The sequence below is a fragment of the Humulus lupulus genome, chromosome 6 (genome assembly GCF_963169125.1).
Source record: "Humulus lupulus chromosome 6, drHumLupu1.1, whole genome shotgun sequence".
Taxonomy (NCBI): domain Eukaryota; kingdom Viridiplantae; phylum Streptophyta; class Magnoliopsida; order Rosales; family Cannabaceae; genus Humulus; species Humulus lupulus.
Genome location: NC_084798.1, coordinates 182,917,779 through 182,944,166, shown reverse-complemented (window position 1 = coordinate 182,944,166; position 26,388 = coordinate 182,917,779). Strand labels below are relative to the sequence as shown.

At 35.1% G+C, this 26,388-nt stretch overlaps 2 protein-coding genes across 5 annotated transcripts; both read left to right on the top strand.

Annotated features, from left to right (window-relative positions):
• Positions 1-19,168: 19,168 nt before the first annotated feature.
• Positions 19,169-21,832, top strand: LOC133782786 (heptahelical transmembrane protein 1). Of its 2 annotated transcripts, XM_062222169.1 has the most exons (4): positions 19,175-19,742; positions 19,914-20,006; positions 20,779-20,827; positions 20,922-21,832. In XM_062222169.1, the coding sequence occupies exons 1-4, from the start codon at positions 19,453-19,455 to the stop codon at positions 21,624-21,626; spliced, it is 1,137 nt and encodes a 378-aa protein (XP_062078153.1). In that variant the 5' UTR covers positions 19,175-19,452; the 3' UTR covers positions 21,627-21,832. The 2 variants fall into 2 exon arrangements, with proteins under 2 accessions (XP_062078154.1, XP_062078153.1); XM_062222170.1 differs by lacking the exon at positions 19,914-20,006 and having other exon boundaries at positions 19,169-19,742.
• Positions 21,833-23,541: 1,709 nt separating this feature from the next.
• Positions 23,542-25,536, top strand: LOC133784343 (probable glycosyltransferase At3g42180). 3 transcript variants are annotated; one of them, XM_062223725.1, is made up of 4 exons: positions 23,542-23,624; positions 23,655-23,690; positions 23,774-24,137; positions 24,774-25,536. In XM_062223725.1, exons 1-4 carry the CDS (start codon positions 23,578-23,580, stop codon positions 25,431-25,433), a joined length of 1,107 nt encoding a protein of 368 aa, XP_062079709.1. In that variant the 5' UTR covers positions 23,542-23,577; the 3' UTR covers positions 25,434-25,536. The 3 variants fall into 3 exon arrangements, with proteins under 3 accessions (XP_062079709.1, XP_062079707.1, XP_062079708.1); XM_062223723.1 differs by having other exon boundaries at positions 23,542-23,690; XM_062223724.1 differs by having other exon boundaries at positions 23,551-23,656; positions 23,773-24,137.
• The last annotated feature ends 852 nt before the right edge of the window (positions 25,537-26,388 follow it).

The following is a 26,388-nucleotide window of genomic DNA, read 5'->3' as shown; positions in this document are numbered from 1 at the left end:
TATACTGCCTAAGGCAGTTCATATTTTAATTTTCTAATTACATCCGAGCAGTACTACTCGTGGTGTAAAGACAACTTATTTTAGTACTATAACTTTTGTAATTATAACACTTGCTCGTTTGACCAAGCTTAGCACAACACTTTATATTTTCTCACAAACTGCTTAAAATTTGAAAAATATTCTAAGTGGTTTTTGCATGATTTCCCTTCTTTTTCTCATGTGTTTACATATTTACATATGCTTTTCTTAGTCTTAGTATCTAATGTGTCCCACAAGTGATCGAGGGACTTAAGGTGCTCGGTCACTTGCCATAGACTGTACCTGTTCGAACATAACTGCTTGTGTAACTTATATATAGTTATGAATACAGCAAAATAACACATTAAAAAGCAAATACTTGTAAAAAAAATCAATAATTGGCAAGAATAACTAGTTGCGCATAGTTCCTTTTATTTCTCATAAAAAATGGACAAGATTCGTGTCTATATGAGCGATCATAATGATCTTACACTTATAAGTGACCAGACAACATATGACTAGCCCTTGTTCAAAACTTGTAAAATAAAAATGTTTAAATACAAGCCACCCCTTGAAAAAGCAATGTTTGCTGATAATACTTGCGGAGGTGTTCTCCATTCCAATAGCGAGGAATGAGATCTCCGTTTAACTGAGCAAGTTTATATGTTCCTGGATGGGGGATTTCTTTGACTTGATATGGGTCTTCCCAATTTGTTCCGAGAACTCCAGCAGCTTGGTCGTGAGTGTTCAGGAAAACTCTTCTAAGTACTAAGTCGCGCACATCAAACTTCATTTCGCATACTTTAGAGTTACAGTATCGAACAACTTTTAGTTAATTAGCTGTCACTTGTAGTTGGGATTTTTCTCGATGTTCTTCTATCAAGTCCAGTGATTCCGTCAGAAATTGGTGATTTGTATTTTGGTTGTATGTTATCCTCCTGGGTGATGTTGGGTATAACTTAACTGGTAGCATGACATCATACCCATATGCTAGAAAAAATGATATGTGGTCAGTTGAATTTCGGTGTGTTGTTCTATACGATCAGAGTATTTTGGGTAGTTCTTCTGGCCAAGTTCCTTTTGCCTGCTCAAGTCTTTTCTTTGAAGTGTCTTTAAATGTTTTGTTTACAGCTTTTGTAGCATCCTAGATTCATTAATAAGGCTTAGTGCCTTGATTACTGTGCTAGGAGGGCATAATCAGATTTATATGTGAAATTAATTGAATATATGTGTGATTATGTGGCATATATGATTTATATGGTGATATGAGTATTTATGCATGTGTTATGTGTATTAAATATGCATGCAGCCCTGTTTTGTTAATTAGGGCATATTTGTAATTTTTGACCTGTTGATGGTATATTTGTATTATATATATGCTTTATGAGTGAGACCACAATGTTATATGGGTGTATTTGAGATATGTGGCCCGAGGCGATCCTAGTGAGCAATTTGACAGAAAAGTCACATCGGGGGTTAATACCCGGCTCAGGGTGAGCCTAGGGGTATTTTGGTAATTTAGTATATTGACGGGGTTTATCAGGTAATGAGAATTTATTTGATGATTATTTGGGTATGTTAGGTTTAATTGAGAATTTATAGTGCTATTTAAGGTTTAGCGAGAAAAGGGTGGTAAATGACGAGTTTGCCCTTGGAGGCATTAAAGGACTAATGTTGAGGCTATAGGCGTTTGAGTCTTTTTCCCCTAACATTAGATAGACCTAGACTGCAGAAACTTTCAAAAAGCAGAACCACATTAAACACTCAGCTCTCCTCTCTCTATCCCGTTACTCTCTTTCTCTCTTGAAGTACTTGGGGCTCTTGGGGATTTTTGAGGTGAAAGATGGGGAAATTGAAGAAGTTGGAGCTAGGGATTGAGTTAAGGGAAACTTAGGGTTGCAGTTTGGTGGATTAAGGTAAGAATTCTCGCTATTCCTGGTAAATTCTGGTTGAGTTTTGATGTTCTTGAGTTTCTTAAACTCAAGGTGTGAATTTTGGAACTCTAGTTAAGTTCTAGTTTAGTTTTTGTTGTATTTGTGTTTCCTTAAGTGTGTTAATGAGGTTTTGGAACTCAATTTTGGGTTTAGTTGTGATTTGGGGTGAATTTTGGGAGTTTTGGCTCAGGGAAAAACGCAGGAAAAACCTAGAATATTTGGGTTGCGGGGTTGCGCCGCAACGCTATTCTTGGAGCGCCGCGGCCCGCATCAACTTAGGGTCTGAGGTGGTTCTCTGAACCGCCTTAGTGCCGCAACGTTGGGTGGGCTGCGCCGTGATGCGTGTCTAGGGAAATGATGGCGTACACTCTCTGACTTGTAGAGGGTTGCGATGCTTACAAGGGGCGCCGCGGCTCAAATGGAAAATTTAGTCCAAGTGGGGTTTTTAAGCTCGGGAACTCAAACCTAAAGGCTCGGGAAAAGTTCTACTACCGGTTTGGTAGAATTCAAAGATCCCAGAGTCTAGGAATCTACCTTGAAGTTGTTAAATAATCTAATGCATGATGGTTGTCCATTATTTTGTTGTGACTAGATTATACCGTTAGGACTCGGGAGTAGGGATCGTTCTCGGGATCGCCATACACTATCTGCTCGGAACTCCACAGAAGAAAATTGCACCTGAGTTGTAATCGAGGCTTGGACCCCTGTTAATGGATATGACTGTGGCAATAAATATGATTATTCGATTACGCATGCTTGTATATGATGCATCTGATTGTGTATTATGCAATCTATATGTTTGATTATATTTAATATGAAAGTTTGGTCTGAGGGCGTCGGGGCCGACATCAAGTGTAACGCCCTGGTTACCCTAGAACCATTACGGTGAACCAGAAATTTGACCCGCTACCCGAGTCATTTGGTTTAAAACGTGTTCTAAGTGTTATTAACAGGCTAAGGTGAAAATCAGCAAAAAGGAAATGATATGTTATATTTAATACATAAAACTTTCCATAGGCCCACAAGAACATTTACAAGTTATTTACATCCCAAAAAGGTCATTACTGTTTCAAAATTACAAACCTGCCGACCTAAGCGGCAAAAATAAGGTAAACCCCCTAGTTCCTCTGAGAACTCCTTGGCCGTAGTGGTCAAGTGGCCGCATATGTACACATCACCACCTAAGCTCTCCACTCAAGGCTGGGTGAGCTTTTCTTTCCCTTTACTTGCACCACATAGCACCCATGAGCCAAAGCCCAGCAAGAAAACATAGCATTATATGTAAACATTATCAAATGATTATCATTATAATCGCACAGAGCTTATAGCTCTTAAATAAATGAGTGAATATCACTTGAGGTTCTAGAAAACCATACTGAGTGGCTGACAAGCAAGTCACTAATTTAATCAGAAGAGTGGCTGCTAGGTAAGCCACTAGCCTTAAACAGATGAGAGACTGATAGATAAGTCTCTAACTTAACAGATGAGTGACTGATGGGTAAGTCACACAAGCGCTTATAATATTCATCGAACTTGAGGTCGGTCCGGCATTAATGCTCTTTGAGTCATCCAATGCAGATATTGATTAGATCTAATCTTTATTGGCTTGCGTTGAACATGCTAAAGCCGTCCTGACTAATGAGTCAGCTCTATGTGACCAGTGCCTAGTACCACTGCCGAACCTAACTAATGAGTCACAGCTTCACAGTTGATACTGACACCTTTGCCAAATCTAACTAATGAGTCAGTACCATGCACAAGTGAGCAAGATTTGCTAAACATTCAATAATCGATCCATGCCCACATTTACACAATCAACATGCCTCAAGAATAATCACGCATGTCACATATGGGATGCAGTTTTCTTGCCTCTGATTCGAGCTAGAATGAACAAAAGAACGACCCTTGAGAACAGTTTAGCTTTTAGTCCTTTAGCGGTTACCTAATCATAACACATTATAGGATACCATCAATAAAGTGATAAACATAGGTTCCCAAACCAATATCTAGCCTCCAAGACATCAATCCCCACTAATCCGAGTAGTAGGAGTGATCCCGAGGCCTAAAACCATGTTCCCGGGGTCAAAACATGCAAGCGGGTTGAAAACTGGGCAAGGGCTGCAGCCCTAGCACCTTGGGCCGCGGCCCCCAGAACTCCCTGAAGCAAGGACCACGATGCCCCTCATCAAGGGCCGCGGCGCCCAGCAGGCACAAAGAGCCCCACCTGCTTCTTCAAGCAAGGGCCGTGGCTCTCCAAGAACAGGGCCGCGGCCCCCAACCCTGGGCCATTCCCAAACACGCTTTCAACTTCCCAAAGCCTCCAAAATCATACCTAAACATTCCCCAATCATAAAATCAAAGTTCCCAAGCTTCCCAATGCTCCAAAACCATCAAAACCCAAGGTTCAATCGAGCCAAAAACTCAACGATTTACAAAGTCCAATTCAAAGCTTAGACACTCTAAAACTCAAAACTTTAAACTTAGATTACCTTCAATTGGGTTGTTTATCGTCAAATCCTTCCATTAAGAAGCTTCTAATCTTTCCTAGGATTGTTATGCCTCGATCCTCGCTTGATTCCGACTCCTAGAACTCGAGATTTCTTCGAAAAGGCTCAAACGGTAAAACGAACTGACGAAAGGGAGAACGAGAGGTTTTCTTACGTACGTTCTATTTGACAAGCTACTTCAAGCTTAAGTAACCTCAAATAAAACCTAGTGCTCGGAGTCCCAAAAACCTCCTCGGGGACATTATAGTCCAAACTTCCAGAATTTCACCCTGATCTCAATAACTCCCAATTTATCATCAAATAAACATTCTTACTACCCGATAATTGACTCCGTTATGACAAAATCGCTAATCCACTAAATACGACTGTCTCATGCCGAATAGCTCGAATATATCTCCATAATAATGGGATCTCATTCATAAATCACATTATGCACCTAAATACACAAATTTACCCTCAATGGGCCAAATTATCAAAACATCATAATTATTCAAATGTGGACCCACATGCATGCATATAACATCATATTATAATATAATTCACATAAACATGCATATCTTCATTTAATGGCATAATTAAACAGTTATGGCCCTCCCGGCCTACTAAACCGCCACTAAACCACATCGGATAATTCGGGGCATTACATCAAGCATGCGGAACGCAGCTCAACCTAAGAGAGTCGGGGTTGACGATAAGATCTGAGAGCTCGGCCTAAGAGAGTCGGGCCTGAAAGTCACCTAAATATTCAGAAGTGTCGATTGCACTTGTCTAACTTATTGATTGCTAAATTGTATTATGTGTTTGTTTGAGCAGATTGTTGCTGCTAAGCTTGTTGTTTATATTCTATTACTTATTGAATCTGTTGATTTAAGTTTTCTTGCTGAGCCTTGGCTCATGGGTGCTTTGTGGTGCAAGTAAGAGCAAGGGTAAGTTGGACTATCCATGAGTTGGAGAGCTTCAGTGGTGGTGTGTACATATGTAGCCTACTCGATCGCCACAGTCGAGATAGCTTTGGAGGAACTAGGGCTGAACTCTATTTTGCCGCCTAGCACGACTAGTGTGTATTTTATTTGTCTTTTATCAACATGTAACCAATTTTTGGGATCTCATGTATAAAGTAAACACTTTTACTGAAAATTGATTACTTCGTTGACCAAAATTTTTAATACCTAACCTTGGTTTAATATTTAATTACACATTTTAGTCCAAATGACTCGTTTAGTGAGTTAAGCACCATTTTAAACACACATTGTAACGATCTTGACTAACCAGGGCGTTACAGCTTTGACTTGTCCATTTGCATATGGGTGAGCTACGGATGAGAAGTTTCTTGTGATTCCATGTTGCTTGCAGAAATCAGTAAAAAGGTTGCTATCAAATTGTGTTCCGTTATCTGACACTATTTTCTTTGGTAATCCATAACGACAAATAATGTTTTTGACAATAAAGTCAAGAAATTTCTTTGATGTGATTGCTACGAGTAGTTCAACTTCTACCCATTTAGTAAAATAGTTGACAACTACAACTGCATACTTTACATTACCTTTTCTTGTGGGTAAAGATCTGATCAAGTCTATTCCCCAAAATGCGAATGACCAAGGGCTCTGCATCTATTTTAACTCATTTAGAACTACTTGAGGTATTTTGGAGAATCGTTGGCATTTGTCACATTTTCGTACATAGTTGGCCAGAAATACCTTTGTCGTAGTATTTTTTTTTTAATGACTATGCCCCCCAACGTAATCACCACAAAACCCTTCATGTACTTCTTGAAAAAGTTCTTTGGATTTTTCTTTGGTGATACAACGTAATAATGGTAGTGACTACCCTTGTTGATATAAGATTCCATTGACTAGTATAAACTGAGCAGATTACCTCTAAAGTCTTTTTGATTCATTTTGTTCAGCAGGAAATATCCCCTAATTGAGATATTGTATGATGGGAGTTATCTAGGTATTGACTGAATTAATAACCATGGTAGAGTCTTTTTCTTATATACTAGGAGTTGCTAGATGTTCGAATGAAACAATGTTTAGTGTATCAGCATCCTTTGCACTAGCCAACTTTGCTAGTGCGCCGGTGTTGGAGTATCTTTTTCAAACTATGTCAATAAGTCCTTAGCTTTGTTCAAATAGGAAACCATCTTCAACCCTCGGGCTTGATATTATCCTATTATTTGATTCATCACCAGTTGTGAATCACTATAGACTTCCTGTGATCGTGCATTGACGTCCTTTGCTAGCCTTAATTCCGCAAGCAGTGTTTCATATTCAGCTTAATTGTTTGATGCATTGAAGCCAAACCTAAGCACACAATGGAAACAGTGTCCCTCTGGTGTGATAAGAATTAAACCTACTCCTGAATTGTGTTCGTTAGAGGAACCATCAACGAACAACTTCCATACTGGGATTTCTTCTTCTTGTGCTTGTGTTATGGGTGTCTACTCAGAAACTGAAAGTCTAGTAAACTCGACTACAAAATCTGCCAATGTTTTCCCTTTTATTGCTGCTCGAGGCTAGTAGGTAATCTTGAATTGCCCTAATTCTATGACTCATTTAAGTAGTCGACCAATAGCTTTTGATTTTTACAACACTTGTTGCAAAGGCTAGTCGGTGAGTACTGTTATTGTTTGAGCTTGAAAATAGGGTCCCAGCTTTCGTGATGCCAGAACTAGGCAATAGTCTAGCTTCTCGATAGCAGGATACCTCAATTCTACTCCTACCAGCCATTTACTTATATATTACACTGCGCTCTGGATTTTATTTTCTTCTCTGATCAAGACCGCACTGGTAGCATAATCTGTGACTGCTAGATAGACAAACAAGCTTCTCCTTCGATGGGCTTGGATAGAATGGGAGGTTGAGCCATATGATTTTTGTTAGCCTGGAAATCTTGCTCGCCTTCTTCCATCAATTCAATTTTTTTGCTGCCCCTCAACAAATTAAAAAATGGAACACACTTGTCAGTAGATTTCGAAATAAATCTACTCAGTGCAACAATCCTTCCTATTAAACTTTGAACGTCCTTAATCTTGGCAGATGATTTCATCTCAATTAGGGCTTGGATTTTTTTGGGGTTTGCTTCTATACCCTATGAGTTTACTATAAATCCAAAAAAAATTCGAGATCCTACCCCAATCTGATATTTTTTTCAAGATGTTGAAGCATTATTGTAGGTCCGCTACATGTCCACCAACTTTCTTTGTTTTTACCATCATGTCATCGACATATACCTCCATATTGTTGTCGATCTGGTCTTTGAACATGTGGTTTACTAAGTGCTGGTAAGTTTCTCCAACATTTTTTAGAGCAAATGACATTACCTTGTAGAAGTACAACCCGGTGTCAGTCCGAAAGCCAGCATGTTCCTCGTCTGGGGGATGCATGCTTATCTGGTTGTATCTAGAGTAAGCATCCATAAAATATAGTGTCTCATGCCCTGGAGTAGCATAGACTAGTTGATCGATCCTTGGTAATGGAAAACAATCATTTGGCCAGGCTTTATTGAGGTCTGTAAAATTCACCCAAGTCCTCCATTTACCGTTTGGTTTGGGGACTAGTACAAGAGTTGAGACCTATGATGGATAAAATAATACTCGAATAAACTCGTTCTCTTTGAGTTTCTTGACTTATTCCTTTAACGCTTTTACATATCTTTATTGAGCAACCTTCTTTTCTGCTACATTGGTGGATAGTTTTTGTCTATGTTCAAGACATGGCTAATTACTGCTGGGTCGATTCCGATCATGTTTTTGTGCGACCAGGAAAAAACTTTCTAATTTCTTTTCAAAAAATTCACCAGTTCTCTCCTTATTGTTGTTTCTAAGTATTTACCGACTTTCACAACTCTAGTAAGATATTTTTCTTCTAACTGGATCTCCTCAAGATCCTCCATGGGTCCAACTTCTTCAAAAAAATCCCCAAAGCAAGGATCTATATCTCTATCCTCACTTTGGGCAACACCCTATATGGTTACTTGATCACTTGATTGGGCATTCAGCTCGTTAACGACTCCTTGTAACCTATCTTTTTTTCCATTAGGGATGCCCGAGGACATCATACTTGTACTCTCACCACCCTTCTTTGCCTTTGTAATTGAAGAGTTATAGCACTCATTAGCCTTTGGTTACCAAAAATACAACCTATTCCCAAATTCGTTGGGAATTTTATGGAAAGATGCCACATGGATGTCACTGCTCGCAACTCTACTAGAATAGGTCACCCAATCACTGCATTGTATGCAGAAGGACACTCAACTACTATAAAAGTAGTGAGTATGGTCCTATTCGTGGGTGCAGTTCCTGCTGTCATTGGAAGCTTGATCAACCTTGTTGGTGCGAGCCCTTCTCTTGAAAAACCATAAATGGTTTGGTTGCAGGGTTTTAATTCTTGTATAGACAACTTCATTCCTACAAGGATGACTTACATAGTATGTTTATTATATTTTAATATAATGTTTGATTGATTAAATAAGTGTTACAATAGATAACTATTTAATATAGTGGGTGGATGTTATATTATTTATAATATAATTTAATATTATATTATTTTATAATATAATGTTTTAGATTAAATAAATGTGACAAAGAATGTCACATATTGTAACATATAATAGAGAGTTACAATATTTAGATATATGTGAATATCCAAATATGTTTATTTGGTGTTACAAATTCAGTCACAAATTTGTAACTTCCAAATATTACCCAATAATGTGTAGACTGTATGTTACACATTTGAGATTGGATTTCATAAAGTCATAATGAAATATGGCTGTTGGAGACATGTTTTTAACTCCCAACAGGTGTTTGGAGGTTACAAAATCATGTGGGAAAGGATTTGAGACATTTTGGAACATTTTAGAAAATTGACATCTTTTGAGCTGAAAATAGCCTGTGGCCGCGGCCACTGACATTCCCTGGCCGCGGCTTGGGGGACAGAGGCCAGTGGCCGTGACCACTGATAATCCTGGTCGCGGCCAGTGAGGCAGACAAGCAATTTGTTTTTCAATTTTTTCCAATTCAAATGGTTCTAACATCCCAAATAACTCCTAAATCTCCATTTTATTTCCATAAACATCTAATTAAACATTGGTAACAACCATGGGGGTTGATGGAATTTGAAATTCAAAGGGTATCTCAAACTCTATAAATAGGAGCCTAATGTTCAGTTGTATGACACACCATTTTCCATCCACAAAACACTTGGCTGGAAAATACACCATAGAGGCTTGATAATTCCATAGAGCTATTTCCTAGAGAGATCCCTTAGTGCTTAGAGAATAAGGGGAAATAAGCTTTTGGACAATGGTTTTGAACCTTGTTGAAGTTGGTGATCCCCACTACTCTATACTTTGGTTGTGTGAGAGTTTGTTCCTTTTATTGGTCTTTTCATTCTTTTTATCTTTTTGATTTTATTTACTTGTATTATCATTGTTTTGAGTTTGTAATCCTCTTCTTCTACATCCTTCTATTTACTTGTATTTTGAGAAATTGAGTTGTAATATTTCTTTAATCAATATTATCTTGTTTATTTTATTTTTTGCATCGAGTTGTATTTTGGTTTTTCTATATTTCCATTGAGTATAAAAATATATTTTCCTAACAATGTTCACCGAACTTCCTGTGTTAGCCAAAATTATTTTCACCATCATGTTAGCTATTTGGACATCTACGACCAGGGGTTCTGTGTGGGGGAACCGAACATGTTGTAAGTCCTGCTCAGAGAAAGTTATACAGTCTTCCTCTACCCGATATTTTTTGGGAATCTGCTCCTCGACTATTAGCATTTTGATACCTTGTTCATGATGTAGGGTCTTGGTGTATCTTTCTCGTGCCTTACCACTGTAACCTACCAAGTGTGGTCCACCACAAATAGTGAGCAGGGTGCCCACAACCAGGGTAGGTTGTAGCGGAGGCGAGCGTTGACGTCCTCGTGTTTGTTCATTGCCTCCAGTAGCCATTTTTTGGGGGTCAACCCCTGCTTGTATATACCTCCTCAGATGTCCCTGTCGAATCAGGAATTCAATCTCATCATTTAACTGGTTGCATTTTTTATCATGGTCATAGTCATTATGGGAGCGACAAAACTTTGTTGTGATTCTCTTAGAGATGCCCTTTCTAATAAGGGTAGGACAGTTGAAAGGCACATTGATGTGATTAGTTTGATACACTTCAACTCGACTATCAACTGGTGCTGTATAGTTGGTGAACCTTGGCTCATGTTTATTATGCTTTGGGCACTTGTTATCAGTTGCAGCAGAGTCATTGCTCGCCCATTTTCCCCCGTTCTTGCCATTATTTTTCCCACCATTATTGTTTGGCTTGCTCGGGTCACTAACAGCTTTGGTCGACTCTTTCTTCTTACCATGTTTAGTATTTGGAGTCTTTCCTTTGTTGGCTATGGCCTCTTCAAGCTTGATGTCGTATCTGATCGGTCCAAAAATTCATTGGTAGTTTTAACTCCATTCTTGTGCAGAATTTTCCAAAGTGGGAATTGTCTTTGCACTCCTCTTGTTGTTGCCATCATTTTGCTCTCATCTCCCACAGTTTTTCGCCCGAGCAGCTGCTCTCTTGAATCTTTGGATGTACTCCTTTAAAGGCTCGCCTTCCTTTTGCCTAATGTCCACCAACTGATTAGCTTTCGTGGGATGTATGCGAACAGCATAGTATTGCCCATAAAGTTCTTTGACAAACATCTCCCACGAGGTAATGGTGGTAGGCTGAATTTTTAAGTACCACTCCTGAGCAGCATCAGATAAAGTTGTTGGGAAGATCTAGCATCGTGCATCCTCATATTCCTTTTGAATATCCATTTGTATCTCAAACTTATTAACATGAGATACAAGGTCTTATTTTCCAATATAGCTGGGTAGAACAGGCATCTTGAACTGTTGGTATTAATTTTGAAAAATAAGAATACACAACGAAATAGGATCTTTTAAAAATTTATTAATACCAGTCAGGATCATACATATATAGATATATTAAATAACATATAAATGGAATAAATATTACCTCTCGTAGCCTATCAAGTATCCTTGAATCTTTTCGTATAAATAAACGATCTTACTATCCTTTTTGAAAGCTCACACCTTAACCTTCCAAGCCAATCCTCAAACACACAAGGACGTGTGTGGGCACGCATGATTCAAAAGTTGATTTAGACTCTCTAGATGTACTCAACACATGAGATCTAGAGAGGATTGAGAAGAGAGAGACTATGGAAAATTCGAGAATTTCAATGTAACAACCAGAATTTGCTAATCAGGCTTAGGGCCTTGATTAAGTGTGCCTGGAGGGCAATAAGTGATTTAATATGCTTATATGTGGATTTATGTGAATATATGATTATGATGCATGTTTAATTGAGTTTAGTGTGCATGTGGGCCGCGTCTGGATATTAGGGGCATAAGTGTGATAAATGAGATAAATGTTGTATGTATGTGATATGTCTGTACAACACGATTCGAGACAGTCCTGGGGAGCGGTTAGCCAGAGTGTCACAACGGGGTAGAGATTCGGACTCGGGATGAGTCGAGGGGTAATTTGGGTATTAGATGAGTTATGGGGTTATCGGGACATGAAAATAAATATTTGGAGATATATTTGAGGATAGAATGTCTAGGCGGGAATATTTGGGAAATTTACCCTTTTGCCCTCGGGAACGTTTTGGTACCCCGAGCCTTGAGGTAGCCCTTTAGACTTAAGTCAAATAAAACAAAAAGGGAGAATTGTTTAGAAACTTGAGGAAACCGACACACATTTCTTTTGAACTGAAGATAGCTCTTGCCTCTTTCTCTCTTTCACTCTCTAAGGCAAAACTCAAAGGGAACTCAAAGGAATTGGTTAGGAATTAAAGGGATTTCAGCTGGGATACTTTAGGAACTTGAAGCTTGGGGATTGAGGATCAAACTCAGGGACTAAGCTCTGCAAGGTAAGCTTTAATTACTAAGGTTTAGTCTTAAATTTCTGTTGGTTATAGGGGCGTGCATGTTGGCTAAGCTTGATTTATCTTTGAGTGTTCTAGCTGAGTTTTGGAGCATATTTTAATGGGGTCTTGATGTTGTTTTTGAGCTGGAATAACTGTGCTGGATATCTGGGAATGCTAGTGAAGTTTTAGGATGAATTGTCTTGGGGAAAGGTTTAGAAAAATGGTGTAAAATCTGGGTTCGGTGTAGAGCGCCGCAGCCCTAGGAGGGCTGCGCCGCGGCCTGCGTGCGCGTGCGGCCATGGGAGGTCGAGAGGTTCATGCGCGCCGCGACCTGTGTTGGGGTCAGTGAAGTGCTAGCCTCTGTTTTGAGGCTAGCCACAGCTCTTGTGAGTGGGGTCGCGACCCTTAGTGCCAATCTGAGTTTTAAAGGGTATTTAGGCTTGGGAACTTAAGGGGTAAGGCTCGGGATGGATTTTATCACCCGGATTGATAGAATTCAAGGACCCGGAGGTTAGGGTTATGGCTTGAAGTTATTTATTGGATTAGAATTTGATGGATGGACGTTGTTAATGTGTTGTGACTAGGGTTTCGACGAAGCTCACGTTAGAGGACTATGCTCGGGGCATCGGTGCTCAGAAAGCTCGGAACTCAGGTAAGAGAACCCTTGTTCCCATAGAGCTTGTGTGCAGGGCTGAGCCCAACGTGTTTGAATAGAATTGATGTGCAGGGTCGAGCCCAATACGTTAGAACTGCGGGGCGTAGCCCTTTATCTGATTATGCTAGAATTCTATACTTGCTTGTCATGCTATGTATATTATGATGTGAATGGTCGGCTTGAGCCGGGAACGGTGTAGACCGAGAATGGCATAGGGCCGGGAACGGAATTGGGCACGTTGAGTGCAAGGCCGAGAACGGCAAGGGGCCGGGAGCAGCGTTGAGCACGTAGAGTGCGAGTTGTCAGGGCGAGTCCCTAGAAGGATACTTGGGATATCCTCACGGCGTGGTCCGCGAATCCAGGGCTTGGTAAACGCCTGGGACGGCTAGGCCGTATGTGTTTAGCCTTTGGTGGGCTCTTTATATGCTTGATATATGTGTTGCATATGTTATCTGTTTGTGGGTTCTCTTGCTGGGCTTCGGCACACAGATGCTCTGTGGTGCAGGAAAGGGTAAAGAGAAGATCAACCAACCATGAGTACAGCAGGCATGAGGCGGCGTGTACATGTTTGGCCAGCCTGGCTGCCACCGCGAGAGGATTTTGGGAGATGCTTGTAAATACACCTAGATTTTTTTGTCTAGCCGACTTGGTTCAGTTTATAAGTTGTAAATATTTCTAAACTGTATTTTGGGATCCCAAGTGTAAAACTTTTATAATTTTCTATGGAAATTACTATTTTTTTCAAGTCTTTCCTTTGTTTGTGGCTTAATTACACTGTTTGACTTAAAACCTCGATTAGCGAGTTAAAAGCACGTTTTTAAACTTACTTGGTAACGACTCTAAGGAAGTAGAGCGTTACATTCAAGTTTAGGAAATTATATCGTGTCTTTCTTGAGAGAGTCTGATAGTAAAAACCAACTTATTAAACTTCTTTTGAAAGTATCGCTTCTTTCAGGTTTATAAAGATGATTAACTAATTTGATTAATCTTTATTTTATTTAAAATAAAATTGATCAGTTACATTATTTTCTTATTTAATGTAAATCATATTTAAAAAGAATAATTAAATATACTTAAATAAACAAATTAATTTGAAATTCAAACTTCAAATCTCATGGATAGAAAAATCCTTGGGTGTCGCCACTTAGTGGCTCTCCTTGATTTTCTCACTTGTATATTTAATTAATATTTAAGATAATATATTTATCCCAAAATAAATATAAGTTAATTCAAAATTAACTTTATCTTAAAATATCAAATTTAAATAAATAAATATCTTATAATAAGATAATTATTAATCTCTCTATATTAATCCAAACATGATTGATATTTATTTTAACATATAGTTTTTCAGAATAAAAACTATACTTTTAAATAATTAATTAATTCACAATTATTCAATTGCTCATAATTATCACATAATTATTTCTTTGCCCCGAAAATTAATTCTTTTGCAATTAAGTCATTCTCTCTACAAATCTTTTATGACATCCTTACCCTTGACAGTGTAGGACAGATGTGACCTGAGGACTATGGACCTATAATACAAAGTTCCAATAAACCAGATTATTAATTAAATTCTTTAATCTAATAATCTTATTTATTAATTCTATGATTACTTCACTATAAACATAAAATTGCACTCCAAGTATATATAGAATTATATTTACAGAGTTTTCTTTGTAGTCCATTGATATAATCAATAAATGTAGTTCTTTTATCCAATTATTGGTTCGTTAATTAGAGCTAAAAAAAATTACCGTTTTACCCTTCTAATTACTTCTTGTTCCTTAAGTACCATTAATTCACTAGTGAATAATTAATCTATAATCAAATTATAGATTTGAGCTCAATAACTATTCAGTTATATAATTAACATTTAAGGGAACCAATATTCGATCCGTTAGGAAAGTATGTATTCCATTATTGTAAATCATCTACACATTTAAAATTTGTATATACACATTTGGGAAGTGTAAAACATGAAAATATACCAAAATTAAAAAAAAAACCTCATATTTAAGATATGTTTTGGAATGTTTTCAAGCTTTACACTTCTCAAATGTGTATCTACACATCTCAAATGTATCGATCTCGAAAAAATACCAAAATTAAAACAATATCACCATAAATGGATACCTGAGTGAAAAATTACGCCTCTTGCAAAAATTGCATCGGACAGTATTGAGCCTTCTCGAGTCGAGCATTGAGCTCCATTGAGAAAAATCGATTATTTATTTATATAACTTGAATTTTAAGGCCCAATTGAGATGGGCATCAAGCACCATTGATGAGCATTGAGCTGGGCATGAAAAACATGATTTTTGATGGTTCTCGATACCCAAGTCGACGGTCTTCAATGCCCAACTAGATGGTCAATTCTATGCTGAATGGTGTATAATGCCTAGCTTGATGAAAAAAAAATGATTTGGCTCAATGGTGCTCGATGCCCTACTCGATATTACTTGATGCAATTCGATATAATTCTCGCAAGAAGCGTAATTTTTCACTCTGCTGTCCATTTCAGGTGATTTTTTTTTTTTATTTTGGATACTTTTTTGAGATCTACATGTTTGAGATATACATACACATTTGTGAAGTGTAAGACTTAAAAACATACCAAAACATTTCTTAAATGTGAGTTGTTTTCTTTTTCTTTATGGTATATTTTTAAGATTTACACTTACCAAATGTGCATATTCACATTTTAATGTGTAGCTCTAAAAAATACTCAAGTTAAAAAAATACCTCAAACAGACAATTGAATGAAAAATTATGCTTCTTGTGAGAATTACATAGCTGCATCAAACAATACCAAACACTATCAAGCTCCATTGAGCAAAAAAAAATTTCGTCATAAAAATCTTGATTTTTAAGTCCCCATCTAGTTGGGCATTGAGCACCATTGAGAATCATCAAGCTAGATTGATTATTAGCAGATTTCAGAGTTTTAGTTATAAAAATAATTGCAAAAAAAAAAAACCAAAAAATATGTTTATAATAATAATAATATTTTATGGATTCACTTATTAACTAACTTATCACTTGATACACGACAAAAATATAGGTAGACATTTTCCTTTGATCGTACATTGTAGTTGATGGAGAATAAATGCAAATTTGTTGCTTTCGTTGTTGAACTTTCTCAAGAAAATTATACCATTCTTAAGCATGTAAAGATGACCACCAATGTTATTAATACAATTTAGAAATATATCAATGGAAAAACGTTACGATAAATACATTTTTTTTTTCTTTGTCTTACGTACCTTTTCAGTTAGTACAAGAACTCACATTTTTCTTTTGTTTGCATTAGAAAAAATCTCAAAGATTTTAATTATTCATCCCATTGAATGTCCGTCTCATATTGTATTTACTCTTACTTATTATATTATTATTATTTTTTTTTAAAAAAGATCTTCACTAGCTTAAAGCAACAAATCATCATCTACTCAATTAGCAATACATCAAAAAATTACATCACTTGCTCTGTTTTTTTTTCTTCAACTGTCGTATGTATGATAATATAAATAGATTTTTATATGATAATAAAATAACAAAGAAAATTATTACTATTTTATATTTTTAATAAATATTAAAAGGATAATGATAGTTAAAAAATTTCATTTAAATACTTATGTAAAAGAGATTTTTTCAAATATATATATTTTTGGTATTTTTTACATTCCCTGATTTTTTTTTTCAAAAATATTACCTTAAGTTTTCGGAAAAAACGTTTTTAAAATTTTATATTTACAAAAATACGGTGCTAATGAAACAACTAAAAAACAACAATAAGACAACAACTAAACATTAACCTTATTTTTTTTAAATCAATATATATCTGCAAACAACTAAACAATAAATAGACAACAAACAACAACAGAACAATTATAAATAAACTTAAACAACTAAAAACCAACAAGAAAATAAGTATACATAAAATCTAAAGAGCCAAAAAACAACAAATAAGACAACAACTAAACATTAACTCATTGCAGATTACACACATTTAAAAACAACGAATGAAAGAACAACTAGAAATTAACTCATTGCATACTGACATATTTTTTTATTAAAAAAATTAAAATATATCTAAAACAACTAAACAACAATTAGACATCAACACAACAACATAACAAATATATGTAAACGTAAAACAACTAAAAATCAATGTGAAAACAACTATACATAAATCTAAATAACTAAAAAACAACGTGAAAATAATTATACATAAATCTAAACAATTAAAAAACAACGTGAAAATAATTATACATAAACCTAAACAACTAGAAAAAATAACTCAACATATATTAAATATAAACTAAAATTATAAGTATACTTAAAAAAACTTAAATTTCCTAACTCAAGAAATTAAATAATCAATATAAAATGTGAACCAGAGAAAAAATGAGATTTTGCCTTGTGAAAAGTGGGTCCCAATAGAGACCCTAAAGAAAGTAGGTCCCAATAAAAACTACCCTTTATTTTACACTCATTTTTCTTCTTCATTCGGCCATTACCAAATCACCACTTCAACCTTTCATTTTCTCTCTCTACCCCAAATTTATATCTCTAGAACTTTTTCTTCCTCATCTGAAACCCCAACTGACCATGATCAGGTCGCCCAGTCTATCTCCTCGGAGCTTGTCAAGGACCCGGAGACAGAGCCTCTCCCCATTGTCAAACGCCAAACACTCAGCTTCTCTCCATGTAATCCCTCGCAGTCGCTGTTCGACCCCTCACAGGTGCGACTCCACCAGCACCCGAGCCGACCAGCCCTGTACGTAAGCCCAGACCCCTTGCCTTTCCCGGAAAATGGCTTCTTCTCCGACGGAGGGAAGAAGTTGTATAACTAGAAAAAAATAAAGTTTGAACAATAAATAAGAAAAAAGCTTCGTGTATCAGTAAAATTGTAATTTTTTCTACTTTTAGTGATATATGTAAATTTCTCAATGTAAAATAGTAGCATTAGTTATTTGAATAAAAATAATACCAGGAACACTCCTAAGTAATGGACATCATCATGTATCAATAATATCAACCGTTTAAGTCACATTTAATATTTTTATAAATAAAATATGTTTAAAAATATTGATTATTTCACTTTTGGAGATATAATTTTATTTCAAATTTCATTTATATTGAGAAATTTAAAATTTTAATTAACAACAAATAAAAAAACAATTAAATCTTTGAATTTACAAAATAATGAGAACTATTTCAAATTTGCATCCACTCAAAATATTTGCTAGTGGAACTATCACAAATTCATAATATAGTAATCGAAATAACATATTTTGTACTTATTAAAATACAATGTGCATGCTCAAATTTGTTACAAATTTAACTAAAACTAATTGAAATAAAAGAAGAAGAAGAAGAAGAAGAAGAAGAAGAAGAAGAAGAAGACTTCACTATCTCACAATAACTGTAAGCAATTAGGTTGAAAACCCTAACAAGAGTATTATTTTTCAAAGAAAGAAATGTGGTAACTAAGTATATGAGTTGTGGTGGTTATTAATACCAAGTACACATTTCCTACAAAAATAACGTGACCATTAATATAATCTAACACAATAACTTTGCTTTTCAACTTATGAACACCACTTATTTGGTGTGAGACCTTATTTACCATTCAAATTCTACTTCATCACTCTATCATGATCATCTTTCTTTTACTTCCCGAAACTTATAATCTTTGATAATAATTTCTCTGCCGATTATTTAATGAGATTGTGACTAGTTTATATATAAAAACTAAGAAAAAAACAAAAAAAAGTATTTAAATGAAAAAAGTGATGACGTGTACATATAGCAGGTCATTAATGCACCTAAGAGAATTAAATCGAAGTGGGCCTTTTTTCATTTTTTCTTTCCTTTTCTTTTATAGTTGATCAGTATTTGGTAGGGAGAGAGAGCTAATATTAGCTAAATAGCTCAACTCAAATGGGTTTTCTTTTTCACACGATACATTAATACAGATCATAATATCTTTAATCTTCATCTAATTTTGATGCTGACCAACACAATAATGAGTAATATAATTTTTTATTCATTAATAAATAAATAAAATATTGGAGGAAAAGAAAGCTGCATGCATGTAATAATGGTAGCCAAACTCTCCTCTCTCTTTAATTTTTTGCCTTTAAATGTCACAGTTGGTGCAGTTGTGGCGGTACCCATTACCCAAATAGCACTTAATACACCATATGCAACAAACAAGCTCATAAGTCTCTCATTATAGCTCTCTTAAACGCTGTCGTTTTACTCTAAACTCATCATCATCATCATCATCATCATCATCATCTTCTTCTTCTTCTTCTTCTCCTTCTTCTTCATCTTTATATCTTTCTCTGCTTTTGTTTTTTTCTCATTTGTGTGTGGATACGTACACACACACGAATATGAGCTTTAGTGAAGGAGGTAATGCTTTCAAGAGGAAAGGAATCAAAGAAATGGATCAAACCCATCAAAAGACTTCCTTTATAGTTTCTTCTGTTAAAAACAGAAAGAAAGATAAGGATTCACAGAGCTTAAACAAGACCAAACGCTTCGCTTTGATGTCGTTTAGGGACTTACCGGAGTACATGAAGGACAATGAGTTCATTTTGAATTATTACAGAGCTGATTGGCCTTTGAAAGAAGCTTTCTTTAGCTTACTGCGTTGGCATAACGAAACACTCAATGTTTGGACGTATGTGTTTCTATTTCTTTTCAATCAAGATTTTTTTTTGGTCATAGTTTTTATCTTGTATTTGATGGAGTCACAAGTTTTAATTTCAATTTCAATTTTTTGCCATATATATTTTTGAATTTATTGGGCTGATTTGGGAATTGGGATTTGTGGGTCTGGTATGTTTTGCAGGCACTTACTTGGATTTGTTCTATTTCTGGGTTTGACTATGGCGAATTTTTTGGAAGTACCACATGTTGTGGATCTACTTGGTTTTTTTGCCAGGTTGTTTATGCTTGTCTTTGTCTTTGTCTTTTTCTTTATTTATTTGGAAAATATTATATATATTATATAAAGTTATACATATATATGTGTGCGTGCTCTTTTTATTTTTTTATTTTTTTTACTTTCAGATTTTTTTTTTAAAAGGGATTATGATTGAACTGAATATATAGGATTAAACAAATATATGAATTCAGAATTTTATATATATATAGTATGTAAGTAGGTTTGTTCCCCCTTTAGGCATTCAAGTTTGCATCTTTAATTTTCATATTTAACAAATAAATATTGACTCTGTGAGTTAAACTCTGTTTTTCCTTTTTACTTTCTTAGTTAACTAACCTTTAACCAGTACTGTTTGCTTGCCAAAAAGAGAAAATATATGAGAATGTTGTAAGAACAAAACTAGGGAACCGTGTAGTGTGTGACTTATGTAGTCTATGTATCTATATCTCTAAAGGTCATGTTCATTTTGTTGTTTCATTTATGTATAACTTGTTCGGTACCACTTTTTATTTTATTTTTTGAGATTTTTAGAAGTTAGCTGAAAGGTGGGATTCTTCTTCAGATGTTGTTTAAGAAAATCTATTACCATTCTTAAAGTACTACCAAACAAACACAATTATTTGTTTCTGTCAATTAGCATAGTGCTGGTGATGCAGATACCACCTCATTTCAGTACTGTCTGTAGTTAATCTCTTTTAGAAGTTTGTAACTTTTTTGGAACTATTTATCTTTTCATATCAGTAATCATATTAATCAAATGTTGTTTCAGGTCTCTACCAATTAGTGCCGATGCAAATGTTTCCAACAATTTCTCATTGGTAATAATTTCAACTTTCTCACCATCCAATCACTTCTAAACTTTCCACCTAAGACAAAAAAACTCACTATGTCACAACCATACAACACTTTCAGGGGACAACAAAACTGGTAGATTTGAAGCAAATAGCATCAGCAGGAACAGAATACAACAATAGTTCAACACTTTTTGGCAATAATCTTCACACTGTAGAACAATGGCCATTCTTTGTTTTCTTAGCAGGTTCAATGTTTTGTCTCCTCTCAAGCAGTGTTTGCCACCTATTCTCATGCCACTCCCACTCTCTAAACATCTTTTTATTGAGAATTGACTATGTTGGGATAACCACCATGATCATCACCTCATTCTTCCCTCCAATCTACTACATTTTCCACTGTGACTCAAACTGGCACTTGGGCTATCTTGGTGGGATCACAGCCATGGGGATCTTCACCATCATCACCTTGCTCTCACCAAGGCTCTCGGCTGGCAAATTCCGCGGTTTTCGAGCCCTGCTCTTCTCCTCCATGGGACTATTTGGCATTGTCCCTACAATCCATGCTCTTGTTGTCAACTGGGACAACCCCAGGAGAAACCATATACTCTCTTATGAGTTGGCCATGGCATTTTTCTACTTAACAGGGACTGGTTTTTATGTTAGTAGGATTCCAGAGAGATTGAAACCTGGTTGTTTTGACTTGGCAGGACATAGTCATCAAATCTTCCACGTTTTTGTAGTCATGGGAGCTCTGGCACATTATGGGGCCACACTAGTAATCTTAGAATGGCGCAGCAAATTTGGCTGTGTTAGAAGTATGTGACTCCCTCTATGATACAAATAATTGGCTTTGTTTGTTTTGATTCTTATTTATTGGTAAGGGTTTCTATTCATTTGCTTAGTATATACTTTATATATTTATATTATAAGCTAGTGTTGTAAAATGTGCTGTAATTCAAATTTCCTAAATAGGAAACATTAGAGACAAAAAGATGTATTCATTTTTTATAACTATTTTTACCAGCTAAATACTTGTTTATAGTTCATGAATATATTCCTTTATATATATGGTCTCCCACTAGTAGTAGGCCATAGTCAAACCCCATAAAGCAGCAGAAAGAAAAGGGTTGTTTACTTCCCAGTTCACAGCATTATGATGGGCCTAGCATAGTTCAGTTATGGCCTTTTGGGCTCCATTGACTAAAAACTTGGTAACTTCAATAAAAGTTTGTCCCAAATCCCAATTCCCAATCAATATATTCACTACAAAAAAAAAAAAAAGAGTTATAGTTGGTTGGGTTGGAACTTGGGAAGCCCACAATATGTAAACTGGTTCCCTTAGACTTGTTCACTTAACCATAAATATGGGATATTTGAGTCCATCGCTGATCTTTTCAATTTCACTTATTACTTTTTTTTTCTTTTTTAAATATGGAGTGAAATGTGCAACTTAGAAGCATGTTATTGAAGAGTTCTTATAAGATTCATTACAAAATAATAATACAAACACCAACTATACGACAGCCATTGTGATCATAATCAAACCATTATATATAAAGTAATGATAGAATAAATTTAGTACTTGTTATCTTACTCAACATTGCATTCGTTCTCATCAATAAGAACCAGATAATAAAGATAATTAAAACCTCTTTTAAGTCCCAACCTATACTCTGTTAGCTATGATAAATTAGCAAAAGATCCCATTTGCAACACTTCCCTAAGGAATCCATAAGATTTTGCTAATCTCTGAGACCATGTGATCTCTTCAATGCTGCTCGGACTTTAAGCATCAAATTGCTTGTAGTTCAATCAAAGGGTAACAGGTTCAATAAGTTCGTGATCCAAGAGATCCCTTTAACTTTACACATTAAAATCTTAAATGTGCACTAAATTCGAAAATCACAAAGGAAAAAAAAACTAAAAAACTAAGTCAAATCCTTACATTACCCCACTTGAGGTCAATTTGAAACGTTTCTAAATTCTAAAGTGAAAATTTCTTAAACTATTAATAGTGCTGCATTCTGTATCCATCATGGCCAACTTTCCAACAATGGTAACTTATACATATATACATATGAATATAAATATATACTTTAGCTAACTTCAGGGGATTGGACAGCAACACCAAGATCTAAGCTGGCAAAGAAAAGAATACTACTTTCGATATTCAAAGTTTACTATAAAAAAAAATACACCAAATATTGGCCAAAAACTTGTTACTTAGTGCAACTTCTCGTATATCCCCCCCCACATGTGATGATGATCTTATTTTTCTTCTCCTCCTTTCTTTCTTTATCAAAATAATCTTAAGAAGAAGAAGAAGAAGAAGAAGAAGAAGAAGAAAAAGAAGAGAAAGAACTGACTGATCCAAGCCCGTCCAGGCTGACACCATGGCTGCAGCCAACAGCTGCTCAAAAATTCTCTTTCTAGTGTCATGTTTGCTTATCTTTCTTCTCTTCTTCTCCCAATACATGACCACAAACCCAAGCCAGCTTAGTTTCAGTAATTTTACTGCAAATAGTAGTAGTACTGCTACTACTACTGCCATTGTCAACAATACAAACACCAACTATACAACTCAGTCAGAAGTTTCTGTAGACTCTTTTCTCTCAAGCTCTAATAATACAAACATAGCTAATTTTAAAAAAGTGAGTACACTCTTTTCTCTATCTTTTTTTGTTGCATTTATGGTTTAAATTTTTGACCAACAAAGTATTTTCTTTTTATAGCAGAAGCAGAGTAGTTTGGAGAAACTTGAGCATGGTTTGGCTATGGCTCGAGCAGCTATTCACGAAGCCATTGTCTCTAAAACTTATAAGTCAGAGAAAGTTGAGAGCTTTGTCCCAAGAGGATCTATATACAAAAATTCATATGCTTTTCATCAGTAAGTAGTACTAATTTTCCTTATGTTTCATTTATGGTATTTTTGTCACATTTACTTATATTAAATATTTGGAACAAAATAAGGAGTCACATAGAGATGGTGAAGAGATTCAAAGTGTGGAGTTACAAAGAAGGAGAGCCCCCAATATTCCACATGGCACCAGTGAACAACATATATGCCATAGAAGGGCAATTCATGGATGAAATAGAGAGTGAAAAGAGCCATTTCAGGGCCACAAATATTGAGGAGGCACACACATATTTTCTGCCCATGAGTGTGTCTAATATAGTCCAATTTATTTACACTCCTATCCGTTCCAAAGCTGATTACAACAGAGATCGTCTATTTAGAGTTGTGAATGACTATGTTGATGTTGTCACCAATAAGTACCCCTATTGGAACAGGAGCAATGGTGCTGATCATTTTATGGTCTCCTGTCATGATTGGGTCAGTTCTCTCTACTCAGTTACCCATTTTGGTTCTTATTCTTGGTTTTCTTCAACTACTCACTTTTTGTGGGCTCTTGGGCTTGAACTTGATGTGTTGTTAATATGTGATTGGTTAAAAACTAGCGGTGATAAATATACATAAGTGGATCTTAATTCTATTAAGCTATGAAAAATATGCATCTTCACATGAAAAATCACAAGGAAAATAGAAAATATATTATTAATTTTTTTTAATGTGGCTTTCAATACATGAACATTTAAGATAATTGTGATTGTGGTTTGTCAATTTTAGTCATTGACTGATGCCAACACTAGAAAATGGAATAGAAAGTATTCCTATTCATTGTTATTGGTCTTACTATACACCTATAGAGTCGTACCAAATTTTCATTGTTACTAATAAATTATGATTGTGTAGGATCCACCATTAATTCTTGTTATACTCTTAAATTATCATTATAAATATATGGTTACACAACAATCATTCTCTTCTACTCAAAACATATTTTGCACTAAATAGTATATACTAAAAAGTTTGTCCATTTTAGGAAGTATTTCTTACATTGATATTGGCTTAAGGGTAGCCATATAAAAATATGCATAAAATAAATCATATTACTTGTTATCAACGTAGGCACCAGAAATTTTACATGGTAATCCCGAGATATTCAGCTACTTGATTAGAGGCCTCTGCAATGCCAACACCTCAGAAGGGTTTCAGCCCAATAGAGATGTCTCCATACCTGAACTCAACTTGCCCCCTGGAACTTTAGGCCCACCAAATTTGGGCCTGGCCCCAAGTAACCGCTCAATTATGGCCTTCTTTGCAGGTGGAGAACATGGATATGTGAGGAAGATCTTGCTCCAACATTGGAAGGGCAAAGATAACGAAGTCCAAGTCCATGAGAAGGTTCTGGGGCCCCAAGGCTACACTGTGTTAATGGGCCAAAGTAAGTTTTGTTTGTGCCCAAGTGGGTATGAAGTGGCAAGCCCAAGATTAGTGGAGGCAATCAATGTAGGGTGTGTGCCAGTAATCATCTCTAATAATTACTCCCTTCCCTTTAGTGATGTACTTGATTGGAGCCAATTTTCCATACAAATCCTAGTTTCAAAAATACCAGAAATTAAAAACATCTTAAAAGGGATCTCAAATGAGGAGTACCTCAAAATGTATAAGAGGGTTTTAAAAGTTAAGAGACATTTTCTGGTGAATCGGCCAGCACAACCATTTGATGTGATTCATATGGTGCTTCACTCAATTTGGTTGAGGCGACTAGACTTTAAGCTTGAATAAGTAAACTTGAGATTCAACATTTTTTTTGTTGAGATTTTTGTTTGGTTTATTAGGTTTACAAATGAACTTATAACTTGTATAGTCTTGAGACAATTAGACACCAATGGAGTAGTAGGCTATTATTATTATTATTATTATTTGGAGTAAAAATACTCAACGTTTATTGAATGTAACATTTAAATACTAAAAAAAAAAAAAATTGACAGGAAAAATACCAAAAGTTGCTAAAATATAGAATTTAAATATCCAATTTTTTTTTGCGGCAAAAATACATAAAGTTCTTAAAACGTTGCATCTTTACTATCCAAATAGTTAAGCAAAATTAATACAAATATATTTAAAGTTATAAAAAATCATTAAAATTATATAAAATATTAAAAAAATAGCCTAAATTAATTCTAAAATTAAAGGATAATTTTATTTAATGAAAATAATAAATAAATATTTCTTTTATTATATTAACGTTTTTAAAAAAAATTATCTTTTAATAGTTTTTTAATTGATTTTTCTTTGAAATATTTTCAATAAAAAAATATTATTTATTAAATAAACTATCTTTTAATTTAAGAATTAATTTAGGTTTTATTTGCGGTAAAAATACTCAATGTTTAGTGAATGTAACATTTAAATACTCAAAAAAAAAAATTGACAAGAAAAATACCAAAAGTTGCTCAAATGTAGAATTTAAATACCCAATTTTTATTTTGCGGCAAAAATACCTAAAGTTCTTAAAACGTTGCATCTTTACTACCCAAATAGTTAATCAAAATTAATACAAATATATTTAAAGTTATAAAAAATCATTAAAATTATATAAAAATATTAAAAAAATAGCCTAAATTAATTCTAAAATTAAAGGATAATTTTATTTAATGAAAATAATAAATAAAGATTCCTTTTATTATATTAACGTTTTTTTAAAAAAAAATTATCTTCTAATAGTTTTTTAATTGAT

Coding starts and splice junctions, on each gene's coding strand:
- LOC133782786 (XM_062222169.1), top strand. CDS start 19,453: ATGAGCTTTAGTGAAGGAGGTAATGCTTTCAAGAGGAAAGGAATCAAA. Junction 19,743..19,913: donor GAAACACTCAATGTTTGGAC/GTATGTGTTTCT, acceptor TATGTTTTGCAG/GCACTTACTTGGATTTGTTC. Junction 20,828..20,921: donor TTTCCAACAATTTCTCATTG/GTAATAATTTCA, acceptor CAACACTTTCAG/GGGACAACAAAACTGGTAGA.
- LOC133784343 (XM_062223723.1), top strand. CDS start 23,578: ATGGCTCGAGCAGCTATTCACGAAGCCATTGTCTCTAAAACTTATAAG. Junction 23,691..23,773: donor AATTCATATGCTTTTCATCA/GTAAGTAGTACT, acceptor GAACAAAATAAG/GAGTCACATAGAGATGGTGA. Junction 24,138..24,773: donor TGGTCTCCTGTCATGATTGG/GTCAGTTCTCTC, acceptor TTATCAACGTAG/GCACCAGAAATTTTACATGG.